Here is a 27,052-nt window from a genome sequence, read left to right as displayed (position 1 = left end):
TGGTGGAGGAGGTAGCTCTTTGGGGACAGATATGCCTTTGGGGTTTGTATCTGGTGAGGAGAGCTGCTCTCTGCTTCTGGGTGTCCTGTCCTAACTATTTTCCCCGACATCTGCCTGGCCTAGGGACCCACCTGTGGACTGAGACCACAGAAACCGTGAGCCACAAAATAAATTTTCCTCCTCTAATTGTTAGGTGTTTGGGGCATAGCAATGAAAAAGTTGACTAAATCATCAAATGAAGTGACATAGCTATAGTCCCCTCTATTCAAGCTTCACCCAAAAAATGAAAATGTGCCACAAGTTGCCAGGATAACCACCACACCAGAGTATCTATCAGGGTTAAATGACACTTCTGAGGGCAAAGGAAACAAAATATCTAAATCAAAAACTCTAGCTGGGCTGGTGGCACATGTCTATAATCCCAGAGCTTGGGAGGCTGAGGCAGGAGGATCATGAGTTCAAAGCCAGCCTCAGCAAAGGATAGGCACTAAGTCAGTGAGACCCTGTCTCTAAATAAAAATACAAAAAAGGGCTGGGGGTGTGGCTCAGTGGTTGAGCGCCACCAAGTCCAATCTCTGGTATTCACCCCCCCCACACACACACAAAAAAAAAACCCTCTGGGGTGGGGCCTGGCATAGGTTTAAAAAACTCTCTAGACAATTCTAACATGCACTAAGAATTACTGCCTGGAGTAAAAACTGACCATCAGCCAACCTAGTACTTGATAAATGCCAACACCAATAGTTACAAATTCCTATTTCCAAGAGAGCTCAGCAGGGAGCAATGGTGGGGACAGTGGTAATGCATGAAGAGCATGCTCCATCCAGAGAGCTCTGGCCCACCAAGGCCAGGTGGCAACAGGGGTCTGACGCTGCCAGATCTTCTAGTTTTTCAAAAAAGTTGAATATCTTGATTTATTGTGAAATTTCTTGATCAGAAGATAGAAAGAAAGAAAGAAAGAAGGAAGGAAGGAAGGAAGGAAGGAAGGAAGGAAAGAAAGAAAGAAAGAAAGAAAGAAAGAAAGAAAGAAAGAAAGAAAGAAAGAAAGAAAGAAAGAAAATTAAATCCTGTACAAGCCGAACAAAGTACATGCATGTTCAACGTGATCCAAATGCACTGACAGTTTGACCCCTCTGGCTGAAAGTGCAGTCTGCCCAGTGCTGAGCAGTACTTTGTGCAGAGCTTGGGGGAAGACCCCTTCTTAGGCAGATCAAATAAAACACAATACTTCGCAAGTATAGCAGTGACTGTGCTGTGACACAGGAAGCAAAAATTGAAAGAAAAAATTACCCATGCTTGTCTGACTCATCTGTTAACTGAGGCCAAGGTGAAAGGCTAACTAAACTGGGTGCTGTATACACAGGGTTTGATTTCTTATACTAAGAAAGTTCTGAGGAGAGTTCTTGAAATAACATATACTAATCTCCTCATACAGAGAAAAGTAGGCATTCAAAAAGGAAAAGTTTCCTTAACCTAATTTTGATTTTAAAAATCCTTATTAAAATTTTGGTAGAGGTCTCCCGCAGCATTGTTGGTGGAAAGATGAGCTGAAATTTTCCTTCTGGAAAACAATCTAGCAGTGATATCAAGACCTTTCAACATTTTTGTGTCTCCCAATCAACTTATTCCACTTCTGGAAATCAAGCATGAGACAATCACGTTAACACGCACACAATCATCACAAAGATTTTCACTGAAACACTATTTACAACACTAAAATATGGGGCACAAACTAAATGGCCAGCAATAAAATAATGATTAGGTAAACTTAATGACTGATTATTCAGGTGATAGAAATATGCTGCCTTCAACGAATGATGTTTTCAAAGATGTTCTTCATTTGAAAACTGGCAAAATATTTTAGTTTGGGGTTGCACAAGGGAATAAAAGCTAAGAATTATCACAAAAAGTCAAAACAATGAAAAGCTTGAAGGAGTGATATGGTAAAAGGCTTTATGATTTCAATGTTTGTCATTCAATTTTTAAAAATCATAACAAAATATAATATAAAAATTGGCATCTTAATAATTTTTAAGTGTATAGCTCAGTGGGGTTAAGTGCATTTATACTGTTGTGCATCCAATCTCTAGAATTCTTTTCATCTGGTAAAACTAAAACTCTACCTCCATTAACTAGAAGCTCCTCATTCTCTCCTCCCCCAGTATCTAGGAACTAGCAACCTACTTTCTGTTTCTATGAATGTAACTACTCTAGGTACCTTTTATAAGTGAAACCAGACAATATTTTCTTTTATTGACTACCCTAACCCATGTTGTAGTTTGTGTCAGAGTTCCCTTCCTTTTTAAAGCTGTATAATATTTCATTTTATACATTTATACATACATGTGTGTGTGTATACATTTATACATAGATATATAATATTCTGTTTAGTCATTTATCATTTGTCAATGAATACCTGAGTTGTCTCCATACTTAGACTACCATGAATAATGTTGCTTATGAATATGGCTATATAGATATCTTTGCTTCCAATTTTTGGGGGTATGTGCTCAGAAGTGGAATTGCTGATTATAGTAATTCTATTTTCAATTTCTATTTTTAGTAAATGCCACCATATTTTCCATAGTAGCTGTACCATAGAGTTTTTAGTAATAATAGTAATGGCAAATGCTTTCATGATACTGTCAAGTAAAAGAAGGAAGCTGTAACTTACACATACAGTCTAACCTTAACTATGCCAAAAAAAACAAAAAAAACATAGGAAAAAAGATGAAGTAACTACATAAAATTGTTAACCAATAATAGTGGTTTCCACTGGATTGTGGTCAGGAGCAGATTTCTATTCTCCTTTCCAAATTTTGCACTTATTTTCTGTGTTAAATATATGCTGCACTGACGATCAAAAAAAATTGAAAAAAAGTTTAGTAGAAAACTTTTGGTCAACACATCATACACTGTGCTAAGTCAGAATAGTTTGTTCAGTTCACTAAGTTTATTAAAGGGAACACACAACATACACACACACACACACACACACACACACACACACACACGACCTTTTTTTCCCCTTTGATAACCAAAGAAGGAAACACTAGATAACTAAATTCATCTCTCAAAATTTTTAGCCCACTATAATAGTAATCCCAGCCCTCAGCTGAAGTCAGCCAGTCTTTTCCTCCTCCTAGTCCTACTTGACAGGGCTTTTAAAAGTCTTTCCTACTCAGGCAGGACCTGAGATCCAGCTGGGTCAGCTGACCTGGAATCTGCAAACAGCAAGGCTTGCAGACTGTCTACCTTTGGGGACTGCGTAGAATTCTCTTTCATGGGCCCCTAGCCGCTCTTTCCAGGCCAGTGGCTGACCCTTATTCTCACCGAGTCCCTGGCCTGGGTCAGCTTAGCTTTCTTTCAATAGTTGGTAAATTGCCTTAGCACCAGGGAAGAGACAGTGAACTAGATTGAGGAGGGAGGGATGGAGGAAAATGGGAAGGAAGGGACTTGAAGGATTAATGAGCTGATTTCCATAAAGGCTTTGACATCTTGGGATGAAAAGCAGCCTGTAAGAGCAGAAACCCAGTCCTTTACTTAGGCCACGTTGCCAGCTGGCCATTCATCACCCCCAAATTCCCCAACAGCTCCATGGCTATTGCTCAACCACCTCATATAAATCCTTATTAATCTTGCAAAGTCAAAATACCAAATACACGACAAAAGTCTTTATGTGCCCTCAATTTCAGAGTCAAAATTTTAAAACTGAATTGGTGATCCCATGGCTCCAATGAATTTTTTAAAAACCTTTTCTGGGAATAAAAGGACAAATAAATGACACATCCACTAAAATTTTTGTACTTATTGGACTGAATGAACTGAGGCTAATGATCAAATAAATTTAGGAGGAAAAAGGTGTTGGTGCTAAAATTTAAACCAACATTTTCTTTTTGCCATAACATCATTTTTTCATAGCTTATATTAAAAAGATACAGAAAATCCTTAGTGGGCTCAAAAGAACATCATTCTTCTTTCATGTGTAAATTTCAAGGGACATAAAGGAGCAGTGGACTTTGGAATACTCTGCATTGTAACACCTTCATGGGAAAGGCAGGTGAAGGGAAGATGGGTCTGTTTTCAGAGGGGACCACTAGGACCTGAGTGAGTTAGCTGAGCATGGAGCTAAGTGGTGTAGACAAACACCTCCTGAAGCAAGACGTCCTTAGGGACATGGCAGGCATGGGGCAGGCTGATGCTTCATCACTTGTCCCCAGTTCTATAATTTCCTCTTCAGGATCATCGGGGTTATCCTGTCAATGGTGTAGACAATATAGAAAGACGGATACAAAGCTTTGGAACGCATTGTGCTTTGGCAGCATGTTTTCCTTCCAAACTCTATTCCAGTCTCTAAACACATCCTGACTAATACTGGTAGAAGTGAGTTGGGGAGCAAGAGGAAGCTGGTGTTAGGAACCATCCACAGACCACCCACCAAGTGGAAAGTTCACACTTGGATAATAGAGAGTTGACTGTACTGGAAACAGAAAGTGGCTTTCCTGGATTCTGGGCAAGGAAGGTAGAAGCCCAGTGAACTGCAGTGATTCATGCCTTTATTTTCTAGGGCATGGAGAAAAATCAAGAGAAGGGTGGGGGACAGTGATGAAGATGATGAGAAGCCCAATTGGAGAGTAATAATAGGGGCCACCAGGAAGGCTTATAAAGAAATTCCCCAGCTGAACAGGAAGCTGGGGTGACTCTGTGAGCCAATGCCTGGTGGGTCACTACGCCTTCTCCATCCCAGGCAACAAGAAAGGCTGGACTCAGGAAGCAGGTGGGCAATGACCTTCTATGAGACCCATGACAGAGTAGCAAGCTAAGGGGCCAGAAACTTCTTCGCTATAGAGGATTTGACCTGTTAATAGGTAACCAGCTGAGTACAAATGTGACCACAAGTCCCTGTTCTCCCAGGAAATGTGTTCTGGGGGAGCTAAGAGTCCACTAAAGGCAAACAGGACAAGGCTGAGGGGAAGAGTTTATGGTTAGGCAATTTTTACCCTCTAAATAAAATGGAGAAAACAAAATTTAGATTAAAAATGAGAGATTCAACATAACTTTGTTGGCATTTTAGATGCTAGAGAATTTCCCCATCAACATCCCTGTCCAAAGCTATTGCTGGTCAATCACTATGGCCTGCTGTGTGGGATATCTGCCACTGGCTCCCCTTTCCCAAGCTTCCTTAAGGAACTTTCTCTGTGGCTTCTGCATGTTTCCTCAGCCTTATTCTGTGCCACAGGGGAGAGCTAATTTTCTTACACTTCTTCAAACCTACCCTGCCATTTCAAACTGCCATAGTTCTGCTTATGCTATTACTTAAGTCTGGAATTCTCCTCTTTGCCTTGGCCATTTGGCAAAAATTTCTTTTTCTTCCTTTCCTTTCCTTTTCCCTTTCCCCTTTCCCCTTTCCCCTTTCCCCTTTCCCCTTTCCCCTTTCCCCTTCCCTTCCCTTCCCTTTCCTTTCCTTTCCTTTCCTTTCCTTCCTTCCTTCCTTCCGGCATTGGGGATTGAACCCAGGGGTGCTTAACCACTGAGCCACACCCCCAGCCCTTCCTTTATTTTTGATTTTGAGACAGGGCCTCACTAAGTTGCTGAAGCTGGCTTTGAACCTGCAATCTTCCTGCCTCAGCCTCTCAAGACACTGGGATTACAAGGTAATGTCACCGTATGTGGCCAATTTGGCAGAAATTCAAATCATCTCTTGATGGCTGGTTCAATGTCAGCCCTCCCTGCTTCCTCCTCTGGGCTACTCCTGTACCACATACATTTGTCACTTAAAAATGTTGAATGAAAATCATCTACTTACATATCTTTTACCTCTAGTGGCCCTTAAAGCTAGAACGACTTCTCTCTGTGTATCCTCACCTCTCCTAAGACAAAAGTTGGCCTGTAGCCTTTGCTTAACAATATTTTCTTGGACCAAAATGATCTGTGGGCCTCATGCCACCCATTACTTGATTTGCCATATAAGGTGGGGGACCTAACGAAAGTAAAAAATAAGCACATTTTTTAAAAAAATAAAGAAGAGAGGCTGCTCTCTCAGCAGACTGCAGCATGGAATGTGGTGAGGAAGTGCGTGGGTCTCCTCTGGACCCAGTCGCTGGGCACTTACCGTCCTACCAGTATCAAGTACACCAACATACATTTGAACACAGTGTTACAGACAACCCTTCCTGTATATTAAATGCAGAATTCTTTTTATTCCTTCATCTTTCACATACAAAAAGTTCTAAGTTCCAAAATAAATGAACAATGGCAAGGATGAAAAAAAAAGTAGCCCCCTTCTTTGCCTTGCACTGTCAAGCTATCCTAGTGCCCACCTGGAAATGGCGACTTCCCTCTCCTGTTCCTATCCTTGCCCTAGGATATCTCTCTGAGCCTCAGTGCTGCTCAAGTCTGACATCAATCCCACAGCTGTGAGCTGCCAGGGTACTTGTGGGCAGTAAAAATCCATATCATGGGCTGGGGCTGTAGCTCAGGGGCTGAGGCTGTAGCTCAGTGGTAGAGCGCTTGCCTCACATGTGTGAGGCGTTGGGCTCGATCCTCAGCACCACATAAAAAATAAATAAAGATATTAAAGAAAAAAAAAACTACATAGATTTTTTTAAAATCCATATTACATGCCCTCCTAGTAACTCAGCAATTTTAGAAAAATCATCAGAAAAATATTTTTCTTCTTTCTTTACTACAACCCAAAGTTCTACAAAGATACATACTCCAGTAAGTTTAGAAAACTCATGCCAATGACTTTTAAAACTCTCCACAAGTAGATAATGGCAACTTTCGAATGTGCTGCTAACCCCAATAACTCCTTGCTAATGTGGGGTTTTAACATACCTCTTGGCCAGCCAGAGTTTGGCTTTGGTACAAACAGTGATGTCAGTCAGCTCCTGAAGAAAGTCTGAACTCGTTCTGTGTTTGGAGTCCGTGTAGGCTTTCAACAAATGAAAAACCTAAGCCAAGAGAGAGAAAAAGCAACATCCTGCTGTGAAAATGTATCTTTCCTAAATGCTCAGTTCCTCTCTTTAGGTTTCCTCCAAATACTCCCCTTGGAGAAAACAGACACCTGCAGAATGTGGTGCTGCTCTCTGCAGAAAAGCATGCTGATTTTGGAGGAGGGAGCAGTGGTGTCAAACCTGCGGTCTTGACCCATAGTTGTGCTTAGTGTCCCTCACACAATTCCAAAAATTGGGGACTATTCTGTGACCACACAAAAATTTATTATTAGAAACAACCTATCATTTATTTCAGCAAAGAAACACAAATATGTCAGTAGTTTTACATGAAAATAAAATGTGCATTTTCAAGTCAGTCTTCCTATAGGAAAAATAATTTTGAGTGTCCAAGCTGGTTTAACACTGTGGGTTCATCAGAATAGTTTTGACTAAAAGAGCAGGCACACCAATGCTTGCCTTGCAAATATTGAATAATGATATGTGGAACGATATATATATAATTTTATATATATTTAGCAGATCTATCCTTAGGGGTCAGAAGTGGGGACAACAATGCAGATGTGTAACCCCCAGCCTTACATGACATTATACACTAGAATTAAACAGAGCAAAGCAGGTCCTGTTGTCTCTCTGGTACCTATATTTAGAATGATGGCCATAGTTCCAACAGATAAGTGACTAAGGCCAAGTGCAAGTGTGTGTGCTCAATTCACACTCAGCAATGACATCCATGAAGCCTCTGAGAGGAGTACAAATCTGCAGGGAATGAAAGAGAATAAGGGGTGGGCAAGAGTCTTTGACCTTAGCTAGTGCCAAGGAGAAAGATACATGTCAGAGAAATCCTTGGTCTCAGCTCCCTTATCTAAATCCAGGGGAAGAGGTGGGTGGAGGAAAGCAAGAAGAGATAAATGCACCAAGAACTTTGAAGCCTATTTTAATGGTATTTGTTTTCTTTCCCTATTCAGATCCTTTGCTGGAGCTGCAGATAATTTTTTCTAAGTAAACAGAATCAACCTTTTCTTCTTTCCCATCTGCCAACAAGGGGCTGGGCTCACGGTAGTAAAATAATTGAGAGTTTAATATGGAAAGGAGTAAGAAGAAATGTGAGAGGCCAAGATAAAATAGATCAGGTCAGGAACAGCAGTACACCCCTGTAACCCCAGGAACTAGGAAGGCTGAAATAGGAGGATCATAAGTTCAAGGCCAGACAGGGCAATTTAAGGAGACCCTATCTCAAAATAAAATAAAAGGGTCTAGGGATATAGCTCAAAGGTAGAATGTTCCTGGGTTCAATTCCCAGTACCCCCCCCCCCCAAAAAAAAAAACACAACAAATAAAACCCCCCAGAGCTGTCAGAACCTTGCTGGGTGACCTGCCAGGTATTCTGGGGTCAGACATCTGCAATCACTACCAAGAAATACATGCTGAGCACATTCTGTTTGGAGAACCAAAGTAAGTTTTGATTACTCTGCTATATGTTACTACTATTTTTTTCTGAAACAGAAGTAACTGTATAGAAGAATGCACACAGTCCTAGTGTGGAGACTGGAAATGCTTTCTCTAATAAAGGATCTGTTATTTCAGAAGCAACAGATCAGATGTCGCTCCCTCACCACACCCCCGCAGGGACCCAAACCACCCGGCCTGGAGTCTGCAGAAGTGGGTCTGGCTGGGGCTTCTGTTCTTATGTGGTAACTGCCAGAGGGAAAAATACCTCCCTCAGCCTCAATCCCCACTGTCCTGAAAGAGCTGGCACAGTCACTGGGCCTTGCTTTCTTTTCTCCACAGCTGCACAAAACCAACCACCAGGGCTTTTCATGGTGTCACAGGATTGTAATTAATCAGCAGACACCAGCAAAATACATGACTTTGGAATTTACTTGTAAAGAAAGCTGTGAGATTTTCAAATGCTTCTCCTTTAGAAGCAATCACTTCAAAAATAACTCCTGATGGATGTTTAAACTTAGTCCTATATTTGCTCACCTTGCTTGGCAAAAACAAGACTGTTTTTGAAATGCTTGGTAGCTCTGGTTTAGGAAAATCAGCCTACAGGCCCATCAGTTCTGTTACCCTGGGCAGAAACCAGACAACAATTGTGATCCTGGTTATTCATCAGGAAGGGAGAGTGATCTGTTTCCATGGGTCAAATGGACAGAGAGGTACACTTAGAAGAACTGGCAGAAAGAAGCAAGCAGAGTGACAGAGTAATATAAATGAAGCACAGAATCGGAGCAGTCACAGAGGAAATGGAGTAGAAAGGACAGGGAGGAGAAAAACAGAGGAAGGGGAGAGGGAAGAAAAGTTTTAAAAGCAAATGTATTAATAAGTAAGTTAGTAATTTTTAGATAATATTTTTTTCTTTATGAAAATATTTGAACACACAACCACCCTCACATGACATTTAGTGTTGGGTTCAAGGAAAAAGAGGCCATCTTTTGGTGTGAGGTCCAGGCATACGGCCAGGCCTCTGGAACTGGGATCTACAGTGAGATCCAGGCATACTAGGTAGCTCCAACCTGAAAGGTCATTTGTCCACCAGCTCTTAAGGCTGCCAGAGGCAAGGCTACTCCTTCTCCTTTTCCCTCTTGCCTACAGTTCTGATCCAGAAGAACGTCTGGGCTAAGAGCATGGTTGGGCCCAGGCCTGGGATAATTTGCAAACAGCCTGACTCCCACACTGTCCTGAACCAAGCACAGAAAATCCAAAGCTGCTAGACCCAAGGTGGAGGGTGATTAACTGAACACACATGAGAACTCTGAGAAGTTTGGTGGGGTTTGTTGTTGTTGTTTGGTGACACTGGGGACTGAACTTAAGGGGTGCTCTACCACTGAACTATATCCTCAGACCTTCTAATTTTTACTTTGAAACAGTGTCTCACTAAGTTGCCCAGGCTGGCCTCCAACTTTTGCTCCTCCTGTCTCAGCCTTCTAAATTGCTGGTTTGCACAGCTGCATGACCATCACTTTCTCTTTTATTTATTTATTTATTTATTTATTTATTTATTTATTTATTTATTTATTTATTTATTTATTTATTTATTTTTGGTACCAGGGATTAAACCCAGAAGTGTTTATGCACTAAGCTACATTCCCAGCCCTTTTTATTTTTTATTTTGAGACACAGTCTTGCTAAATTGCTTAGGGCCTCACCAAACTTGCTAGGGCTGGCTTGAAACTTGTGATCCTCCTACCGAAGCCTCCTGAACCCCTGGGATTACAGGTGCATGCCACTGTGACAAAAAAAAAAAAAAAAAGATTTTAAATGGTATCAAAATATTGGCATTGCCAACAGAAAGAGTGAATCTTAACATAAACTATGGACTTTGGTTAATAATGATTATCAATATTGGTTCATTAGCTGTAACGGATGTACCACTCCAATGAAGATATTAATAATAGGAGAAAACTGGGGTGTCCAGGGAGGAGAGGAATATATGGGAACTTCCAGTACTATCAATTTGATTTTTTGATAAATCTAAAATTATTCTTGAAAATAGTCTAGTCATTAAAAAGCATACATGTTGATACAGCTTGGGGGACAGCAAGCATCCTGTGTGACAAGAGCACAGCCAGGGTGTGCAGAGGGTGGTGGGGTCAGACTGAGAAAGTACTTAAAGGTAACCTGCTGGGATAAGCATCGCCCTGTGGACAGCAGAGGCCTCTTCGGAGAGCACTTCAGTGGGGGAGCTGTGACCTGGAGAGGAAAAGTCAGTGGGGGGGGGGGGGTAAGGTATGGAGGGCCAGGACCATAGCAAGAGTCTAGACAAGAGATGGGCGCATTGAAACCAGGGCTCAAGGCCAACAGTCTGTGGGCTGAGGCTTTACTTGGCCCCTACAGTACTTTTAAATCAACATTTATGAATTGGGAGATCACATCGAAATCATCCTGATTCCCCAGTTCTTTTGGAAAGTCAAAAGATCTAGCTGTAGCTGGCCCACCTTCTTGCTGGCTGACAGTCACCTGGCTGTGGCTGAGCAAAGTGTGGACAGAGAGGGCCATGAGTTTATCCTCACTGCCTGTCTTGGCTCACTTAGCTACCTGGCCTGAGCAGGGCTCTCATTTTGCAACTTTCCCATCTCACCCACCCCATCTCAACTCCAGCAGCAGTGGATTCAGAGGAAAGGGTCCATTCTTCTGGGGGCTGCAAGGTAGGGCTTGACAACTGCTGTGGACATGGAGTTGAGGGGCAGCTGGTGAACCAGGGGCATCTTTCAGGACCAGGTTCACAAGAGAATACACAACAGGTCTGAGAATGAGGGAGGGGACTTAAAGAGTCTGGTTGGGAACATCAAGGTTATGGCTGCTCTAATTAGGGCAAAACCAGGAATTCTTCTGTGAGGAAAGGAAGCTCAATTAACAATCACATCAGAACAAACAGAGAACAGATAGTTATTACCCCTAGCTACAGCATGCCCCTCGGAGAAGGTTGAGGGGTAGACTTAGAGTTGTCAGCAAAAGAAAACAAAGAAAAGCTTTGTTGCCTTATGCCCAGTCACAAAGAGACCAAAAGTACAGAAGACCAACAGCACTGCCCATGACTAACTATCACAGGCATGGGACGGTCAGCCCTGCCTTGGGAGAGGGGTGGTCACTGAAGAAGCAGGAAATGCAGAAGGGGGCCAGAGAATGTGCTGGATTTCTTGCCACTAAGACACAAGGCTCAATGAAACTCCATGTGGAGAACCTGGAAGTGGTTACCCTCTGTCCCCAACCCCACCCCAACTCTAAACAGAGAGAGCCAGGGGAGCCCCAGGCATCTGTGCAAAGCTCAGGGTCCACTTGGGCAGTACAAAATCTTAAAAGCAACTCCAGAGAGCAAAATATAAGGCTCTCTGAATAAATGCCACAGGCTTAAAAGGAGTCATGAGGCAATTCCCTGAAAAAACTCACACTGCACCAGTAAAATATGTCTGGTTTATGCTGCTGGACTAAAATAGTGACTTGTGTTAGACAAGATCAAGATGATATATGGCTGTTTGGGAATGCAACGCTGAGATGGGTTTTCCTCTTCACCAAGCATGGCTTCCAGGCAATTTTCCCCCTTATAAAATCAACAGCAGCTGAGCTCCAGAAACCAGCAGGATCCAGCAATAACAGGACAGTGAGACAGGCCATGAAAAAGGCCAACGCCAGTAAGAAAAGAGATTCTCGTTTCAAAGGCTAGATCTCTATGGAGTGAATGAACTGGAACCATTAGCAATCCCAAACTCTTCAAGATCAACCAGTCCCTCCACTTTTGGAACTGTATTTTCTTAAAAGCAAATTCGATCTTTTCCTTTTGCAGCATGCAGACTGTGAGTGCGTACTTCTGACCCTATCACATTCAGCCAAGTATAAAAGTCCTGTCTCTGCCTTTCTGCCTCTTCTCTCTGCTTTGCTCTAACCCCCCAGTTAAGTCAGTGCTGCATTTTTCCAAGCTCAGTGTTTACACAGGGTTTTATTTCGGCTGGTAAAACATCTGTATTTTTTCAGGGACTTAAATAAATGATCTATGCCGGGAATGTACAGTATAGGGTGATGTCAGGCCCCCTTTTTTTCTCGACTCACTGGGCAGAACAGGCAAACATTGTTTCAGCCTGTAGTTGGGAATGTGAATATTTATCCTGTCGACTTAATTCATACAAACAGAACTAAAGGCAGGCAGGCAGGCAGAAGTATTTTATGGCTGTAAGTCAGATTGCAAGCTGGGGGTGGGGGGAGGTTGAAGGAGGGATCTAAACTTTCTAATTCACAGAAACATGCCTAATCACATAACTGCTGGGAAACGGATACAGCAAAAGTCATTTAAAAGGCAGATCTGTGCTTGCATATGTGTGTGGAGGAGATGGGAAAGCAAGAGAGAGAAAAGTTGTCTAATCTATATGTCATTTCTAATCATAACAAGGTGGGTTAGGATTTATTTTCTGCTTCAGGCAAATCAATCAAATCCCGGCCCAACTGTGTTTTCTCAAGAGCACCCCTCTGCTACAGACTTCCAAATTCAGGGCAATGCTTGCAGGACATATGTACCTGCCTATGTCACAAGAACAGAGAGCTCATGTCCTATTTTTTATTGACAGACCAACTATTACCAGTCTTGAGGGTCAGTGTGGGCTACAGACAGAACCTTAAGAAACTGGAGCCCCTTGGTCCAGTTATTCCCTAGAAGAAGGACTTAGTGGGCATGTGCCACCCACACTCACCCACCAACTGAACCCTTCGCCAGAGGGCAGGCCGGGAAGCATTTCAAGTGGTTGCTCCCTGTCTACCAGATGAGACCACATCCTTAGGAAGGTCTTGGTAAGTTCCAAAAAGGTGACTTCACTATATTATGTTGATGCTACCAGGAAGAGGACACTAATTACAAAGTGTGACTGCTTCCTACCTGACTCTGGCTGGGGGAAGAGAATCGTAGGAAATAGGCCATAAATATCTTTAAGGACTAAAATGTACAAAAATACCAACTCTGTGAGAAATGAGCAATTCACTTTGTGTCTCAAATCTACCCCTCATTTCCAGAACATTCCCACAGTCCTGTTCAGAATCCAAAAGACCTTGCACACAGATGATGAGAACAACCTAATCTGGCAGGTCTCCCCCTTTCCCACACTGATTTTACACACAGCTGTCAGAAGTTCTAAAGCCAAGCTCAGAGGTATCACTCCCAAGTTCAAAATCTGTCAATGACTTTCAATCTTCTCAAGAACTTACTGGGAATTGAAGATTCAACTAACCTTTCTAGTTTCACTTCCTACATTCTCTATTGCATAAACCAGTTCTGTGGCCACAGGAGATGACTCCCCATTCCTGACAACCTAACAGCTTTAGAGTGAGTATATATTTATCTTGGATCATCTCTGGCCTGATGTTTCAAGTTTTCAAAACAATTAGGAGTCTTGTCACCCAGCAGTAGTGTCAAAGGCCCCTACACTGACATAAAATTGGTTCTAACCAAAGAATTTCTAATTTCACTTATGAGAAACTATGTATAAAAAATTAAGTTATATTTATTTGCAAAATAAGGCTCTGTTTAGATTCCTTAGGAGAACCCTTTTCTATACTGGCTAATTTATCTTTTCTGTCTATCTGGATCTTCAACTATTGAGTTTCCTTAAAGATAGTACTGAGATCTGTAAGGAACTCTTTGATGTAGCAAAACTTATTAATGAAAAATAACAAACAATTTGTTCAGTCAAAACACAACACAGAGCTGAGTGCCATGGCTCACGTCTGTAATCCCAGTAAATTGGGAAACTGAGGCAGGAGGATTTCAAGTTCAAAGCCAGCCTCAGCAATAGCAAGGCACTAAGCAGCTCAGTGAGACCCTGTCCCTAAATAAAATACAAAAAAGGGCTGGGGATATGGTTCAGTGGTCAAGTTCCCCGGGTTCAATCCCCAGTACCTGCTCCCCCCAAAAAACAAACAACACAGCAATGCAGGAGGGGGTAAGTGGATAGAAGAATAAATGAAAGGAAATTAGTTAATAATTGATCACTGCTGAAGCTGAGTGATGGATACACAGGGATTAATTATATTACTTGTATACACTTAAAGTTTTCTATAATATGAAGTTTAAAATATTCAGAGAGGGAAGAAAAGAAAAAACAGTAAAATGTATATAAGATACAAAGATGAAATTAATAATGAGCTATGATCCTGTGAAGGAAATAAGAAATGTGCATAAATAACTGAAGTTTAAGTGGAAAAAATATAAGTGCTATAAGATAGAAAATACAAGGTCCAGAGATAAACTTGCTGGAAATTCTGCATATAGAAATAGAATACATGATAAAAATGACATTCAGGCTGTAGAGAAAAGACTGATTTATTTCAAGAAAAAAATATTAAAACAACTAACCAGTCCTTTGAGAAATACTATAATTGGAAAACTACCTAAAGCCTTGTACTGAGATAAATTCCAGATAGAAAAAAAAGAGTCCAATGTAAAAAAGAACCTACAAAAATGCTAGAGAAAAAAATGTTTTATAATCTTCAGGTAAAAAGGGTTTTTATGAAGAAGCTGGGTGTGGTGACACACCTCTGTAATTCCAGCTACTGGGGAGGCTGAGGCAGGAGGATCACAAGTTCAAGAGCATTGTCAGCAATTTAGAAGACCTTATCTTAAATACAAAATAAAAAGGGCTAGGAATGGCTCAGAGGTAGAGTGGTACTAGGTTCAATCCGAAACCCTCCACACAGACACACAAAAGAAGCAGCCATGATGGATACAAAAGATGTATGGATGTGTAAAAAGCACTGAGAACTTCTGCATACCAAAATCTACTGTGAATATTCAATAGTGAAGATAGAACTGGGGAAAATATTTGCTGATTCCTTATCAATAACAAAAATAAAGTTAAATATGGCAGGGATTCTAAGAGTTTTTCAGTTCATAGCACGTTCATTACCTCAATAATATTTTCATGGTGCTCCCTTGACCAAAGGAAATACCTAATAGTTTCATTAAGTAGGTATATCCAAACAACCCAATAAGTATTTATGCCTTTACAAAGTAATGGTTGTTTTAAAAAATGACACATAAAAGTTAAAAGAACTTATTGTGTATTACTTCATTCTTAAATAACCACAATACTTAACTCATGGGACCTGTGTGCCTATTGGATACTTCATAACTGCCCAAGCCTTAGAATCACTAGACTGTACCACTTTAATTCCTGTTCCATGTTGATTTCTCATAGCACTTGTTTTTATATCACAGTAACTATCAAATACTCAGTTTTACTACTATCAAAAGGAATGTAGTAGAAGCCAATGTTGTTAACTCTAAATTACTTCAAGTCAATGGTTCACATATCATCTGACAGATGGCAAGTGTCACTGTGCTTCTCCCCCAAATTTAAAATATCCCATGCCTTGGCATACACTTTTGGAACTGCAAATATTTAGCAAATAATATAAACAAACAATTCACAGATGAAATACAAATAGCCAATAAACATGAGAAAATGTTTAATTTCATTATTGTTTAAAGAAGTGCAACAATTTTTTTAAACTCATAAATCTGGCACAGAATCTTTTTTTTATTGAATGGGTAAGACCTAATTAATATCTGGATAAGAAAATAAATACTCACTCATCATTGGTGGGAATATAAATAGGCACTACCTCTTTGGAGAGTAACCAGTAGAGCCATGTTGTTGCATACACAATGTGTCCCCCATGGTACTGGGGCAAAGCAGCAACCTAGAAGTCTAGCAGTTGCCATCAGAATGGAAAACATATACTTTCTTCAATCTTGCAATATCTACTTCTAGGAGTTTATTTGCAGACATCCTTCCAGGGGCAGACTAAGATACAGATGCTCAAGGATAACCTTCAGCAACGCTGGTTGTACCAGGAAAGTTTAGAAATGACCAATACAAAACCAGATGAAAACAATCATGGGATATTCCTACAAGAAGAGCCAAACTATATGGCCATTCAAAAGAAGTGTTGGAGATATATATGGACAGAACTGGAAACATCCCAAAATCATACTTTTTTCTTTTTCTTCGTTGTGGAGGAGGAGATGTGCTGGGGATTGAACCCAGGGTTGCTTTACTACTAAGCTGCATCTCCAGCCCTTTTTAATTCTTTTATTTTGAGATAGGATCTCACTAAGTTTCTGAGCATCTTGCTAAGTTGCTGAAATTGGCCTCAAACTTGCAATCATCCTGCCTTACCCTCCTCAATTGCTGGGATTACAGGCATGTGCCACCATATCAGCCCCAAATCACACTTTTAAGTGAAAAGACAGGCTATAAGGCACTGTGATCTCATTTTTATTAACAGTGGGGGATGGGATTCTTTTTTTTTTTTTAAAGAGAGAGAGAATTTTTAATATTTATTTATTTATTTTTAGTTCTCGGCGGACACAACATCTTTGTGGTGCTGAGGATCGAACCCGGGCTGCATGCATGCCAGGCGAGCGTGCTACTGCTTGAGCCACATCCCCAGCCCGGGTGGGATTCTTATACTCAATGTTCATATTTTTGTAATTTAGAAAGCTTTTACAGTAAGAATACATTATTTTAAAATCTTTTCTTTTGAAAGAATTATACTCATTTTATTTGTAAAAACAGTAGTCTGTGTACCTTTCTTTCAGCTTATTCCAACAGTGGTACCTTATATTAGTTTATATCAAAATTAGAAAATGAACAGGAACATTACCGTTAACTAGGCTATGCATCTTATTCAGTTTTCACCATTTTTTACACGCATTGTGGCAGGGGGTAATTTTATCCAGTGTATGGATTTGTGTAAGTTCTACCACAATCAAGATACAGTGTGGTCACAAAGGAAGAGTATATTACTTTCGGAACCAGAAACAATAAATCATATATTTCTTAACTCCATACTTAGAATGAAAATCCACATACTAATTATTGGGACAGGTGGCTATGTGGTATTTTTCACCAAAAGATGGTGACAAGGAATTTTCAAGACATCAGTACAACGAAGACCTCATGATATCACCAAGGCATCTCCCTGGTGTCCTCCTCTGACTTTTCAGTTGCAGCCCTGTGGCCCTGGAAGGGCAGAGCAGAGGAGAAGACCATTGAGGGGAGAGAAGGCTGCCCCTGGTGTGGATACGCAGCAGCATTCTCGAGAGTGGCAGTGAGATTTCCAGCGAACAAGGTCCAAGGACATGTAAAGCTATTAAATTAATTTGCACTTTCCAGAATTTAAGGCAGCTATAAAATTTGCCTTGTAAAGAGTTTTAATTATGGAAAATAGATGAGCATTCAGCATCTGGTTTTTAGGCTGGTAACTCACATTATCCGAGCTGTCTAGAGAAAGGATTTGGGGCAAAAAAATTTAAAAACCTGGGCCTGGGCTGTGGCAGCCTTGGAGTCTGTGGGCTTCCTGTGTGCTGTGGTAACGAACAGGCTCCTCTTTTTGAAAAATGAGGATGAAAAATTTTTTTCTTTTACTCTTTTGGTTGCAGCTTATTTCAAAGGTCATCAAAGTAAACAAAAGGAAAAGACTGTGAATCTTTAAAAGTCAAAAAGTGACAACTGTTTATAAAGTGTTTATATTTTCAAATGGAGGAAGGGAAAAAAAAATTATCCCTCTAAGCCCTGAGAGACAGGATTGGGGTGGCCACTCCACCCCGCTCCCTGCAGTTTGTTTGTTCATTTGCCACTCAACACCTCCAGCAGCCAGGACCAGGAACATCTGCTGTGTCCATTTTGTGTGGAATTATAAGTCTACTGGATGGCTGGGGTTTGTGGAATAAACCCTTCTGTGTCTCAAGTGAAGGCCTCTTGTAACCCTTTTATTGATAACTGAACCTCCCACAATCCTGCTGAGCTATGTGACATCCAACATCCCACAGACAAGTTGCAGTAAGGTCTTTCCAAATCCTGAGCCCCGCTTCCTAAGAGGGTATCACTATTCAGAGAATGGCAACTCTGTAAGATCTAAACGAAGCAAAGGGCCAGTGAAATCAATCCTATGAGCCTCCTTCGATCCCTGAGAGTGATCAAAACCTCTTGATTCAGGAGTGTTCTTAGGTGAGCTGACAATGAACTCTGAGCAGTCATCATGAATGAGCTTCTAACTGAACTTTGTAACTGTTACTAGGCATACTGCATGATAACAAACCCCACATGGTATTAAAATAATCCCCTAAAAGATACCTTTTACATCAGCATGCTAAGCGAATTAACCAAAGTGCAATTCTCAGTCTACAGCAAAGACTTCATATCATTTCTCCTCGTCCATTAGGGCTCAGCTCCCCAACTCCCTCTGCAAAGTTCTCCCTGACGATTCCAGGTCATGGCAATCTTTCCATCCTCTCATCCCACAGTATTTATTATCTGAACCACTCATTTGGCACCTCAGAAATGTTGCCTTGATTGCTATTTATCTTTTTAAGTAAACCATGCTGTTTTATCACCTACATAGCCTTGCCGGAATGCAAAAGTTTGTTGATTTGATTTTAAATTTAAGGCAATTACCTTGTGGGCTGAGATAAACAATACTTGCAAGGCAATAGTTAACTCCATAGTGAAAGTAAACAGTGAAACTCCTTGCAAATGGGCTGGTGGACAAGGTAAGATGCTCAATGAATGCAAGTCTTAAGACTGGATATGTTTGTGATAGACCATCTGCCTGTTCCTCCTCACCTACTGACAGGCCATGTGACTTGTGTGAATCTATCATCTCCCAAACTCATTTGAGGAAACTCAGAATCTTTCCTCTAAATCTGTTCCATTGAAAACACTGATGCCTCTATGAAACCATTCTCCCTGGAGCTATTATTTGTTGGACGCACAGCTGAGTGAAACAATGACGTCACTACCCACCCACCATGCTATGAACCTTTTTGGACTTTCCTTTTTCACTATATTGCTGGAAGGTTCTGAGCATCAGGTTTGTAAAGTTCAAAACTGTTATGGATTTTCCCTTTAAACAATAACCCCCCCCCCCTCCCCGGGACTGACAGCAGTGGGACAAGAGGATGTTCTTGGTTTCCACCAGACTCACACTGATAAACTTCAGTCTTTAAGTCAGTAACTGTACCTCTGGGGGATATCGGGCAATGTCCAGAACATTTCTGAGAGTCACAACTGAAAGTGGGAACTACCAGCACATAGTAGAGGCCAAAGATTCTGCTCAATGCTCTACAAGGCACAATACAACATTTCGGAACAAAGAATTATCCAGCCCAAACTGTCACAAGCACTGAGGTGAGGAGCCCAGGACAACTGTCAGGTCACATGCTTTGTAACCAAGAGTAGGCTAGTGACCTTAGAAAATTACTTCACCTTTCTGAGCCTTCATTTTCTCACTTATAAAATGGAGCTAATAAGACAACTCATCTAACAAGGATGCTGTGAAGTGCTTTGTAATTACTCCTTAAGAAATTTGTCTACTGTGTTAATGGATGGTATGCTCTACGTGGGCAATTTGCGGCATCTCTCTGTGTTGGCATCTCTCCTCACTCCTTCTAGCCATCTCTTGGCACTGCTCTTTTAGAATCTTTCCTATGCCTCTGAGTACCTACTCTTCTTGTTTTTTTTTTTTTTTTTCCTTTCTTTCCTTTTTTTGTGGCATGTTCCTTAGCAGCACTTACTTTCCTTAGTGGTCTCTGATGATTTTTCCAGAGACTATGCTTTTTGGCTAATCATCTTACCACACTTCCCAACAATGACAGGTGTATGGCAAAGACAAATAATTATTATCCCTTGGGTGCTTTAAGAAGTATAGTCCTTATTACCAAGTTTGCCCTTTTTGCCTTAAAGCTAAATTTTCAGTGTTTGTGGTTTACATCTAAGAGTAAGTTGTGCCGTTAGATATCTCAAAAGAATAATTTGGTGATTCTTGAAGGTATTAGCTTTGTTAGTTATGACCCTCCAGAGGTTTATCCTTGATAGTCTCCCAACTGCACATGTTCTATAAATTCCCATCTTCAGAGGTACAGTTTTGAGCTCCTTTGTGTTGCTTTGAGAGGCACACTCTTTTAAAATAGGTGAAGTAATGTAAGCACATTCTTGTTTTCCTAAGTATTTCCCAAGTGACCCAAACAGGTAACACTTTAACAAATGCTTCAGCTTCCACTTAGATCATTTCCTGGGTGAATCTGTCCAGTCTGCCCTTGCTTTATTCAAAGGAAGCCAAGTGTCTTTCCTATGTACATTAGTCTCAAAGAATGGATAGTTGGATATTTATAAAATGAATTTAGGCTTATGATCACACATTATAGTGTTATTTTTTTTTAAGAGAGAGTGAGAGAGGAGAGAGAGAGAGAGAGAGAGAGAGAGAGAGAGAGAGAGAGAGAGAGAATTTTTAATATTTATTTTTTAGTTCTCGGCGGACACAACATCTTTGTTGGTATGTGGTGCTGAGGATCGAACCTGGGCCTCACTCATGCCAGGAGAGCGCGCTACCGCTTGAGCCACAACCCCAGCCCCTATAGTGTTATTTTTAAGGTGCATGAATATGTATGCATGAACCATGTCTCCACAAAAGGAAGAATCCTGGTTATCATGAAAAAGTTGTTCACTCAAGAAACCTCTGAAGTGGTAGGAGGGAGAGAGAGGGATTTCTAACCTGATCCAGAGGGATGCCTTCAACTTCAGTGGTCAGTGAGCTACTTTATCATCGGGAAAAGAAATGTACAGCAGCTGAGCATTATGAGAAAATGAGCAAGGTGCCCACCATCAAGGGAGTCTTGGTTCATAAGTTTGTGGACTAGGTACGTTTACCCTTCTAGAGAGAAGCATTTCTGAGGTCAAGGGAGGTGGTTTTCATCAGGAGGATTCCTTTTCCTCATAGTCAAGTAAGCTTTTAATGTAATACAATAGACTTGAAGGCCCAGCAGAGCTACTAAACTGACTTCTTGGGATGGGGATGTAGCTCAGTAGTAGAGTACTTACTTAACATACACAAGATCCTAGGTTCAATTCTCAGTACCAAAAAACCCCACAAGAATAAAAACCCTGACTTCTCTGAGCTCAACTCTATTAGCCTAAGCAGAGTTTACATACTCAGCAGTACTCACATTTGGGGCTGGATGATGCTTTGCTGTGGGTGTTGTCCTGTGTATTATAGGATGTGAGAACCATTGCACTAAGCACTCTAGCCTGTATGCATCCACACATCACAGCCACTTTGGGAAGGTGGCATTTAGTACAGTTTCTGTCCTTATGAAGCACTCATTCACTCTGCAAGTATCTGTTGACATTTGCTTGCATGCCTTCTAAGCAGAATGAAGAACAAGTATTGAGGCCCAGGAGCAAGAAAAGGCCTGGGGATTAGAGAAAGGCCTATGGGATTAGGGTTGAATAAAAGGAGGAAAGCAGCAAGGGGTGAGACTGGAGACGTGGGCTGGATCAGGTCTTTTTGGTGCTTATAAACTATTGTAAGAAAGATGATTTTAAGTGTGATGATAAATGACAAAAGGATTTTATGCAGGGAATTAAGTTAATCTCACCTGTTTTAAAAAGGCCCTTCTGTTCTATATAGAAAATAGGTTTGAAGGGAGAAAGAACAAGCAGTGAGGTCAGATTTGAGGCAAATGCAACTGTCTGAGGAAAAAGTGAGCATTGGAAAAGAACAGCAGTGTGGAGGTTGAGAGGAGAGAAGTACAGATACTGGTAGATGAGAAACCACGCTAGAGAAAAGGGAGAGATCAAAACGTGATCCCCAGATTTCCTCTTGAGAGGCTGGGTGAATGGTAGTGCTATTTACTGAGGACCAGTGGAGGGCCAGGTTTGTGGCTGGGCCAGGGGTAGAGTTAGATTACATTTGCTCAGATGGATAGATACTGCCTCCTGACCTGGAGGTGCAAGGAAGATAATCTTATGAATTTATGATTTATTTAAGGAAACAGCATACATCCTACATGGAAAGTAGGGTCTATAGCCAGTGACCAACTGTATATACAGTTAAAATCAGCACCGAATCATATTCAGGACAGCCAGAGACACTAAAGAGACAGTATAGTCCCAATCTCCATCTCCTGTTAACTCCAGGGCACATACTTACTGAGAGAGAAGGGAATATTTAAACTGCTAATCCTTTTCTCCCTTATATTTCTTAATTTAGTGCAGACTGAACTAATTAAATATGTTCTATGCAATCCCAATAAATGCAAAATGAGATTAATTTCACTTAAGAAGTAAAAAATACCAGCAAGCAAAAATTACTGTCCAACAAGTTGAACACAAAACCTCAGGGGTTTCAGTTAGTGAAAGTTCTGAGGAAGGTGAGTGAAGACGGAAAGCTCACTACCTAAAGGTCATGGAATTTTATTAGGAAAAAGTCACAGACAAGAGAGGACCTAAAATTACATACATATTATTAGTAATTTCCCTTTGTGACCACTTGAATCTCCAATCTCCAACTACTTCTCCAGATCTTCAAACAATTTAAGTGGAAAATGGAGGAGGTTTAACTGTTTCAATAGGATTGAGATATGAAGGTAGGGCAGAGAGGGGTTGGAATCCACAACACAGTACCAGAGGACAACTGGGAAAGCAAAAGTTTATATATAATACTTCCTAATATTGGAAGAACTGGAGGCCAAGAAGCAAACCACCAGGATTTCAGTGAAGTTACCATCTAAGTAAAACAGGAAATTAAGATTCCCTACGTTTCTATGGACAACAGTATGATGATTCCTAAAAACATTTTAAACAGGATTACCACATGATCTAGCAGTACAGTTTTGGGGAATATATCCAAAAGAACTGAAAACAGGGTCTTGAGAGATAGCTGTACACCCATGTTCATAGCAGCAATGTTCACGAGAGTCAAAATGTAGAAACAACCCAAATGTCCCATGACAGATGAACAAAACGTGGCACATACATTCAAAGGAATATTATTCATCCTGAAAAAGGAAGAGAATTCTAACACATGGTACAACATAGATGAACTCTGAGAATATTATGTAATATTAAGTAAGACAGTCACAAAAGGACAAACACTCTATGACTTCATTTACACAAGATATTCAAGAGTAGTCCAGCTCCAAGGCATGGAAGGTAGAATGGTGAGTGTCTGAGGCTGAGGGCAGGGAGAAATAGGGAATTGTTTTTTTTTGTTTTGTTTTTAAATTTTTTTCCCTAGTTGTAGATGGACACAATATATTTATTTTTACTTATTTATTTCTATATGGTGCTGAGGATCAAACCCAGGGCTTCACACATGCGAGGCAAGCACTCCACCACTGAGCCACAACCCCAGCCCAGGGAATTGTTTAATGTGTGCAGAGCTTCAGTTTTGCAGGATGAAAAAATTTATGGAGATTGGCTACATAATAATAATATATGATTGCTTTTTCTATTTCTATGAAGAATATCACTGAGATTTTAATAGGAATTGCATTAAATCTGTATAACGTTTTGGTAATATGGCCATTTTGACAATATTAATTCTGCCTATCCAGGAGCATGGGAGATTCTTCATAGAAACAGAAAAATCAATCATGAAATTTATTTGGAAAAATAAGAGATCCATAATAGCTAAAGCAATCCTTAGCAAGAAAAGTGAAGTGAGAGGCATCACAATACCAGACCTTAAACTATGCTACAGAGCTACAGTAACAAAACAGCATGGTATTGGCACCAAAATAGACTTGTAGACTAATGGTACAGAATAGAGGACACAAAGATAAACTCACCAAAATATGGTTATCTCATACTAGACAAGGGTGGCAAAAACATTCACTCGAGAAAAGATAGCCTATTCAACAAGTAGTGCTAGCAAAACTGGAAATCCATATGTAGCAAAATGAAATTAAACCTCTATCTCTCACCTTGCACAAAAATCAACTCAAAATGGATCAAAGACTTAGGCACTAGAACAGAGACCCTACGCCTAACAGAAGAAAAAAATAAGCCCAATTCTTCACCATGTCAGCCTAGGATCTGACTTCCTTAACAAGACTCCTAAAGTATAAGAAGTAAAATCAGAATCAATAAATAGGATGGATTCAAATTAAAAAGCTTCTTTTCAGCAAAGGAAACAATAATATGAAGTGAGAGCTTACAGATTAGGAGAAAATCTTTACCACATGCACTTTCGATAAAGCATTAATCTCTAGGATATATAAATAACTCAAAAAAACTTAACACCAAAAAAACAAATAATCTAATCAATAAATGGGCTAAGGAACTGAACAGACACTTTACAGAAGAAGAAATACAACTGATCAACAATGTATGAAAAAGTTTTCAACATCTCTAGCAATTAGAGAAATGCAAATCAAAACTACTAAGATTTCAGTCTCCTGTCAGAATGGCAATCATCAAGAATATAGGCAACAAGGGGTTGGCGTTGTGGCTTAGCGGTAGAGTGCTTGCCTTGCATGTGTGAGGCACTGGGTTTAATCCTCAGCACCACATAAATAAATAAATAGATAAATAGATAGATTGGCGAGGATGTGGGGAAAAAGGTACACTCAGGAACTGCAAATCAGTGCAATCACTATGGAAAGCAGTATGGAGATTCCTCAGAAAACTGGGAACGGAACTACCAAAGACCGAATGTATTCTCTAATATGCGGATGCTAATTCACAATAAGGTGGGGGGCACTAGGGAAGAATAGCGTTACCTTAGATTAGGTAGAGGAAAGTGATGGGATGGGGGGGGGAATTGGGGCTAGGAAATATAGTAGAATGAAACAGACATTACTACTGTATGTACTACATGAGCAATATGGTTCTGCAACATGTACACAGAAAAAATGAAGTTATATCTCATCTATGTATGATATATCAAAGTGCATAAATGCATTCTACTGTTATGTATAACTAATTAAAACAAAAAATTAAAAAAAAAATAATATCAATATACTTAACTCTACTGAACCGTAAACCAAAATTGGCTAAGATGGTAATTTTTTTGTAATATGTACTTTATCACAATTAAACGTTCAGAAAGATTTTTTTTTTTTTTTTTTTTTGGTACCAGAAGTGCCCAGAGGTGCTTAACCACTGCACTGAGCCACATCCCCAATCCATTTATTTTTTTATTTATTTGTTTTGAGATGGGTTTCACTAAGTTGCTTAGGGCTTTGTGTAGTTGCTGAGGGTGGCTTTGAACTTGTGATTCTCCTGCACAGCCCCCCAAGTTGCTGGGATTATAGGCATGCACCAGTGTGCCTGGTCATTTAGAAAATTTAAAAAACATTCCCTAGGGACTGGAGTTGTAGATCAGTGGTAGAGCACTTACCTCACAAGTATGAGGTACTGGGTTCAATCCTAGCACCACATAAAACCAAATAAAGGCATAAGTTCTTAATGCCTTTAAAAAAATTCCCTATGATTTGATATTATAATACTGTATTTGATATTATTTCTGAGATGTGTTTGGATTCTGTTTATAAAATTCATCTATTAAAAAGTCTATGGATGAACTACACATTTACTTTAGATTAACCAACTGATACTTTGTTCCTGAGTTAAAGGCTCTTAGAAGCCCATTTTGATTTTTTTTCAATCCCTTACCAAAGAAAAAGAGAGAGAGGAAAGTTGAGAGAGAAAGGGGGGTGGAGAGGACAACAAGTATAAGGTGCTGATTAAAAAAGAGGCAAGCTAGGACTATAACATCTATAACAAGAGGCAAGCTGGAACTATGCAGTAACGGAGGGAGGAATAATTCTCAAGTGATTCTGAGACACTGGAATGTCTGCATGGACCGAGAAGGCCTGCTCTATTGCTCTTCTAAAATCCATTGTTTCCCACCTCTCTACTACTATATTGGGGGCATGGCATAGAGCAAACCTTCAGAAAAGTTTTACTGAAAAGAAAAGGAAAGGTCTCCATTGCAGACTTTAGAAGATGTGGTAGAAACTCTTACGATCAGTATGTCACCTGCATCATGTTAGGGAGATACAAAAGTTTATTCTTACATCACACACTTGTGCTGAACCGTCAACTTTTCTTGCCATACAAAATCTGTCTTCTCTCCGCTCCCAGCTAAGAGCCTTCTCAACCTGTTCAGCCCCCTGCTTCCATCATCGCCATCTGCACCACTTGTTACACAGTTGGTAACTTCTCTCCATTGTCTTATGTTGACGTCTGCTCAAAATTTTACAACTCAACTCACCACCTCCACTCAATAGCAAGGCATTTTTTCGCTCTTCTTTATCCTCCCAACAGTCATGCAACCTAACATCGTAGGTCAGAAAACCTTGGGCTCCAATCCTCTTACTTTCTTTTCTAGTTCACTGTCCACAGCAAAGGCATCTCTTGAAAAGCTAAAATGGAAATAATATTTTCATCCTTTTTCTTTCTCTCAAGATGAAGAAGTCATAGGTCCTGCACTGCTGACCTCCTTGATCCTCAGAAGATGTGTTGTAAGCAATTATAATTATTTTTGTTATCTTGGTTTCATTTCTCACAACTCTTACTTCATGCCCCTTGATCGTGACCATGAAAGATTATGTTGCTAAACTGTTCACTCTGTCTCCTGCTTCCTCCACTCCTGCCTTTGGAGAGTCCTGCCAGCTGCCCTTTAAACTTGGAGGAGTCTCCTCCTTGCAACCGCCAAGCTAATACCAGGAACTATTTCAAAAGCTTCCTCCTTACTCATGTCTCTCCGCCTGCTCTCCACATGAATAACCAGCAGCACACCCTCCCTAGAGCGGGATGGGTTTGGGA

The 27,052-nt window shown here is 40.5% G+C and overlaps 1 protein-coding gene across 1 annotated transcript in view; it reads right to left on the bottom strand.

The window, feature by feature from the left end:
* THADA (THADA armadillo repeat containing) overlaps positions 1-27,052 on the bottom strand; it is a 329,564-nt gene that overhangs the window by 87,686 nt on the left and 214,826 nt on the right. The window contains exon 30 of the mRNA XM_081264069.1: positions 6,838-6,953. Coding sequence (XP_081120195.1) covers positions 6,838-6,953 — 116 coding nt within the window. The remainder of the gene's footprint in view (positions 1-6,837; positions 6,954-27,052) is intronic.

The sequence above is a fragment of the Spermophilus citellus genome (genome assembly GCF_964194105.1).
Source record: "Spermophilus citellus genome assembly, chromosome: 13".
NCBI classification, from domain to species: Eukaryota; Metazoa; Chordata; class Mammalia; order Rodentia; family Sciuridae; genus Spermophilus; species Spermophilus citellus.
This window is presented reverse-complemented; position numbering and strand designations above follow the sequence as displayed.